General features: G+C 57.2%; 2 protein-coding genes across 2 annotated transcripts; one reads left to right on the plus strand and one right to left on the minus strand.

Moving 5' to 3' along the window:
- On the plus strand, positions 1-2,064 carry LOC101760391 (LOB domain-containing protein 37). Its single transcript, XM_004982385.3, has 2 exons — positions 1-514; positions 1,166-2,064. Exons 1-2 carry the CDS (start codon positions 331-333, stop codon positions 1,690-1,692), a joined length of 711 nt encoding a protein of 236 aa, XP_004982442.1. The 5' UTR covers positions 1-330; the 3' UTR covers positions 1,693-2,064.
- A 1,624-nt stretch (positions 2,065-3,688) lies between these two features.
- On the minus strand, positions 3,689-5,128 carry LOC105915112. The gene is made up of 2 exons (XM_012848938.1): positions 5,085-5,128; positions 3,689-4,205 (listed from the first exon to the last, which is right to left on the minus strand). The coding sequence occupies exons 1-2, from the start codon at positions 5,126-5,128 to the stop codon at positions 3,689-3,691; spliced, it is 561 nt and encodes a 186-aa protein (XP_012704392.1).
- Positions 5,129-6,328: the final 1,200 nt, after the last annotated feature.

The following is a 6,328-nucleotide window of genomic DNA, read 5'->3' on the forward strand; positions in this document are numbered from 1 at the left end:
ACCCCGGAGGACCGCCTCCATCCCTCTATATAAGCAACCACCCCCGGCCTCCTCCTCTCCTAGCTATAGCTGCTACTGCTCGTCTTACCTGGTTCACACACCAGAGCTTGGTTCTTAGTAGCTCCTGTCTCCGTCCATTGCCGACAGCTAGCTAGCTCGATCGTTACAAGCTAAGGCACTGCAGCCACAGGGCTCCGGTAGCTCCGCGCCCTCGTCGCAGACACACCGTGCGGTGCGCGCCGGCTGAGGAGGAGGAGGAGGAGGAGGAGGAGGAGATTAAGATTATTAGCTAGAAGGCGAGGCGAGGGAATTGATCGATCATCTCGCGAGATGAGCTGCAACGGCTGCCGCGTCCTGCGCAAGGGCTGCAGCGACGCCTGCGTGCTCCGGCCCAGCATCGAGTGGATCGACGGCGCCCAGCCGCAGGCCAACGCCACCGTCTTCGTCGCCAAGTTCTTCGGCCGCGCCGGCCTCGTCGCATCGCTCGCCGCAGTCCCGCTGCACCACCGCCCAGGTAACTAATACTAGCTGCTTACTAATTGATAGCCCTCCTACTACTACTCCATTGGCTACTACTTTTTTTTTTCCCGAAACCATTAGCTACTAGCCTACTACTTCAAAGTTTGGTGTGAAGTAATTAGTAATGGCATGGGTAAGATAAGCTCAACCTTAGTGTCTGTTTACCGCCGGTACTTTGTTTCCATCGTCTAGCTAGGCGCCTAGTCCAACAATGTTATCTTGACGACCTGACCTGTCCACAAAGGTATCTGCCCAAGTACCATCGTCTTAACATTTCTTTATGGCGGACGCGGCCTTCCGACGTCCCATGGGACAAGGCCGCAAAAGCAGCAGAATCTTTATGGTCAGGCCCCAACCCCTTTGCCACTTCACCAAACCGACTCGAATATATGTGCACTGGCACAGATATATGCTACATAATTAATTCATGGGATTTTTTTGGTTGTGATTCGACCTTTGATGGGTGACTAAGAGCCAGTTAACTAGGTATGATGTAGAGCACGCTTGGTTACTGAAGGGTTTAAGTTTTAGCCGGACTCTAAAAAAAGTTTTAATTAGCTGCATCATGTTTATATTGTGTGCAAACTGTATGCATATGGGGCTTGGTTAAGTGAACTGACGTGCCATGCACAATGGAAAAATGCAGCCCTGTTCCGATCCCTGCTGTACGAGGCCTGCGGGCGGACCATCAACCCGGTGAGCGGCGCCATCGGGCTCATGTGGACGGGCAACTGGGACCTCTGCCAGGCCGCCGCCGACGCCGTCCTCCGCGGCGAGTCGTCCCTCCGCGCGCTCTCCACCATCCCCGCCGCGTTCAAGGACCGCGACATGGACGGCCTCTACGGCAACGTCGGCGCTGCCGCCGCCTCCTCCGCATCGCCCGAGAACTCCTCCTCCACGCCGTCCAAGAAGCGCAGGAACAACGGCGGCGGCGGCATCGCCTGCTTCGACGCCGTCCGCGCCACGGGCGCCTGCCAGCAGCCGCCGCCGGCGGGGCTGCTGCAGTCGTGCGAGCTCGACCTCTGCCTGACGCCGGCGTCGCCGATGGCGGGAGGGCGGCGGGGCTGCGGCGCGTCGGACGAGTACTCCGCCACGACGACGTGCGAGGACCTGCAGGCCACCGGCGGCGACGTGGAGCCCAGGGCGCCGGCGCTGCTGAACCTCTTCAACTGACTGACCGTGACCGTGTCATCGCCCTTCTTTCTTTCTTGTAAGAAGATGTAACTGTGCAGAGAGACAGAGAGGGAGTTCAGCAGAGGGTGTGTGTGTGGTAATTAGTTGCAGGAGTCGGTCGGTGCTGGACAAAGGTTTTTGGGGTGTGAAAATGCTTTTGAAGCGATCCAGCTGTTGATTAAGCTGGTGAATTAACGAGTGTGTTAATTTGCTTTGCTACAGAAAGGATGGGCTGGTGTGCCAAATTAGGCTGTGATGCATAGCATAGGTGGATTAACATCGAGCAGTTTGTAATTAAGGTCCGTATCTTGAATCTTATCAGGTCGAGATAACCGAGGCCTTATTTGCAATTCAAGTTTTTCTTTTTAGATATTGTTGGTCAAAACACTCTGATTCCCTCTAAATTATCGGAGGGTTTCTGGACGTCAAAGAGATTGTGTCAACCGATTAAACACATCCCTTACAAAATTTTACGCATCACTGCGTGCGATTGCAGAAGCTGGGCATTTTTTTCCGTTTTCTAAACACTCGATCCTGAGGTTATATCGGCGCATTTTGTGACGATCAAAGAGATTGACTCAACCAAACACCTCTTATAATAAAAAATTCGCGCAAAAGCAAATCACGTCTCTATCCTAGAAAAACAATAACAAAAAAGCGTGTAATGTCTCGAGAGCACGGAGCGGGAATATTCAGGTGCGCATGCTGTTTGTTTGCATATGAGAGGGCGATGATGGAGCTTCTGGAAACAGCTCTAAACGACGCCGAAGAGACGGGGCAGAATTCAGGCAATCAGGACGCGGCAGCCTGCGACCGCCACCACCTCTAGTAGAACCTACTATTCGATTCAGTCAACCAACCTGCAGTACTGCAAGCGCAGTGGCTCCCGCCGTCGACCCTCCACCACTCTTGGATTTCGTTGGGCCGGCACGCATGGCAGCGACGACGGCGGCACCGGGAGGGCCTAGCCTAGCTAGATTCAGTTGCTACCAATGACGGCAATGCTCTGAATGCAGATTGCTATCGACCAGCAGCTGCCTCGCAGTCGCAGGAAGCTCGTAGCACCGGTCACCGTCGCCCGGGCGTCGTCGTGGTGACTGGGGCGGGACGAAACGGGTCTACTGAAAGTGTGGGTCGGATGCGTGTGCCATCCTTATAATTGGCACTCCTTGACAAGCCACTTTTAGAATGGCACTTACATATTTGCCACCGGAGAGATGTTTTACTAAAAAATTTGCTATTTTGTCCGACGTGGCACGGCAGGTCATCCCTCCACGCTGGAATCGCCACACGAAATGACTCTCGTGTCCCTGGCTTTTTGCTTCCCGCGCGCCGCGGGGACGCTGGTGCAGGCGTCCGACCCGCCGTGCTCCCGACCTCCAAGCTCGACCTCATCCTCGGCTCGTTCCACATCTACCTCGTCGTCGTCGTCGTCTACCCGGCCCCGGGCTTCCCCACGATGGTCGTGGCCGCGCTGCCTGCCTTTCTCTCCCAGTTCTTTCCCTTCGCCGACCGCGTCGTCACGAATGCCTCCACCAGCGTCCCTGAGATCACCTGCGACGACGCTGGCGCAGAGCTCGTGGTGGTGGAGGCCGCGGCGAGGCTGGCACACGTCGATTTCGCCGACGCCGATCGCTCGCTCGCCCACATCGCTGCAGCTCGTCCGGTTCACCTGCGGTGGGTTCGCGCTGTCGTGGGGCACCGACCACCTCCTCACCGACGGCCACAGCCTCACGGCGCTGCCCAACGCGTGGGCAGTCCTCACCGACGGCCACAGCCTCACGGCGGGCAGAGCTCCCCCGCACCGGGAGCCTCTCGTGGGAGCCCCACCACGAGAGGGCGTCGCTCTTCCGCCCCCGCTCGCCGCCGCGGTTCAGCCTGTTGCTGGACGCCGAGTTCACGTGGTACGTGCCTGCGGGGCTCCCCAACACCCTCTTGATGGCTGCCCTCGTGCGCCGCAACTATGTGGTCTTCGCCACCGACGCATCGTCGTTGCTCACGGAACAAATCGGCCGACCGCGCCTGCTAGCCCGCTATTGGGGTCGACACGTTGAGGCTTGAGCTCCTCGATCTCCGCCGCGGCAGCCTCATCGTCCACGACCATGTCCTCCAGCCTCAGGGCCCTCGGCTTGCTCGCGTCCATCTTGAGAAGCAGCGCTGCAGCGGCGGCAGCCTCCACAACCTCAGGCGGCGCGACGACGGCTGCCACCTTGGCCGTGGCGGCGGGCGACACCGCCGGCCTCATCCTCCTCCTCGTTGCCCGCGCCTTCTCCCTGCCGGCAACCACCGCGGGCGCCAGGTGCGCCACGTCCGCATGTGCCACGGGCGCGCCCAAGCGCTTCATGGGGAGCTTAGCATAGAGTGCCCCAGGCACTAGCGCCTCGTCCGCCGGGAAGCTGAGGGGGCCGAGGAGCAGAACCGACGCCGGTGGAGGCACGGCCCCGATGATGGCGGTGACCCGCGAGCGGCAAAGCGGGCCTGACGGCCGGCGGAGGAGGTGACGACGGCAGGTCCTGAGGGGGAGACGGAGAGAGAAGAGCGGCGCGCAAGGAGCATAAAGGTTAGGGGCACGGGGGTCATTTGGCGAGTGGATTCTAGCGTGGAGGGGTGACTTGGCGTGCCATGTCGGACAAAATGATAAATTTATCAGTAAAACATCTCTCTGATGATAAATATGTACGTGCTTTCTCAAGGAGTGCCGATCCATCAGGGGTAGGCTGGAATCGATCCTTGACTCCTTGTTGACCTCGTAAGAGGGGTTGCCGTGCGACCGTGAGGCCTGGCGCGTAGTGGGCGGCATCGCCCAACGGTCCTCCACAAGCGGACTCGCCCCAGCGCTGGCGGCCCTAGCCGGCCCCTTCGTCGGTGGCCCCGGTGGAGCTCGCGCGCACCAAGAAAGGACCGGGGCGAAGCTCAGGAACAGTAAGGATGCAAGCGGGCCTGTCTGCAGGCGTCCGCAAGCCACGCGCATCAGCCAGCTAGGTAATCTAATTATTCCTGCAGAGTCCCGCCAATACCTGCTTCTTGTGCTGCAATGTCCTGCTGGGCTTCGCCGGGAAAAAAAACAAGCAGCCTGCAGGCGCCTGCCGGAGCCCGCGCACGCACGGCAAATTCAATTCAAACACACCGGAAAAAATAAAAGCAGTCCGCGGGGTGACAGAGCTCGACGACGGCGCATGCTTCGGCAGCCTGGCTCCTCCGCACGCCCGGCCTCTGCGATTTTCATCCTGACATGATTCAGAGTGAAAAAAGCTATGTGCCTATGCGTATGCTCGGATCGATGGAGGTTGCGTATGATGCGTGCGGGTCGGCGGAGCAGCTGCCGGCGGCGGATGCGGCGCCGCTCGACGATACAGCAGCCCGTAACGGAGCCTGTGCAGCTCACATCGGACCTTGCGCCCCGCAGGCCACCGCGCTTCTCCTTGCCAGCGGCCATACCGGCTACCGCGCCCACCTGGCCCAACACCGGAAGCTACGGCTCGCTGCTGCCCCGCGCCCACGTCGGCCGCCGCAGCCCGTCCTCTCTGTGATGGGAGAGAGATAGAGAGAGTAGAGACGCCGATCATTAGGCATGGAGGACGAGCTCGCCATGGGCGGTGACGATAGCATCGACGGCGAGTGTGGTGGCGGTGGCGTGGCGCAGGTGGCGGTGGAACTTTCCGCCGCTACAGCGCCCAGTAGATTGGGTCTAGGGTTTGTCAGGTGGGCGAGGGGGGCACAACGACGAACTTCGACGTGTGTGCCCCCCGGCCCTACCTCTCTCTTTATAGCGCTGCGCGACGGGGGTCCGCAACTATGAGTTGGTTGTGCGCTCCTGATCAGGGTGCGAGATTGGGTCCGGCTCAGTCGTTGGACCGAGTCGGTGGAGATCAACCTCTAACATTCTCCCCCTTGATCTCAGTTTAAACTTAGACTTAAACTTTAACACTTAACTTGGCACCCATTTCATTACAGATTAGTGTATAGAGCATGCCTCGTCATGATAGTCAGATATGTACTATCTGATTTAACAGCTACAATACACCTTTCTATTTTGAAACGGATTCTTAACTTATTCTGGGCCCTTAGTATCCAGGTATCATAGGCTTTCCCGTAAACCAATGCCGGCTAAGTGTTCTCTGAACATATTAGGTGGTAAGCCTTTCGTGAGGGAATCCGCGAGCATTTCCTTTGTTCTTACATGCTCTAGACTAATGGTATGATTCTTAATTTCTCTTTCACAACATAAAACTTGATATCAATGTGTTTGGAAGCACCACTTGACTTATTGTTGTGAGTATAAAACACTGCTGGCTCATTGTCGCAGTACATTTTGAGTGGCTTTTGAATGCTGTGTACCACTTTCAACCCAGGTACAAATTTCTTTAGCCATTTTGCCTGTCCCGTGGTCTCATAATATGCTACAAACTCGGCATACATCGTGGATGATGCAATGACAGTTTGCTTGGAGCTTTTCCACGATATGGCTCCACCTGCAAGAGTGAATACATAACCTGACGTGGACTTTCTATCGTATACATCTCCCGCAAAATCTGAATCTGAGTACCCTTCTATTTCTAGGGAATCAACCCTTTTGTATGTTAACATTAGGCCTTTCATGCCTTGCATATAACGCAATGCCTTCTTTACCCTTCTC

The sequence above is a fragment of the Setaria italica genome, chromosome IX, assembly GCF_000263155.2.
Source record: "Setaria italica strain Yugu1 chromosome IX, Setaria_italica_v2.0, whole genome shotgun sequence".
NCBI lineage: Eukaryota > Viridiplantae > Streptophyta > Magnoliopsida > Poales > Poaceae > Setaria > Setaria italica.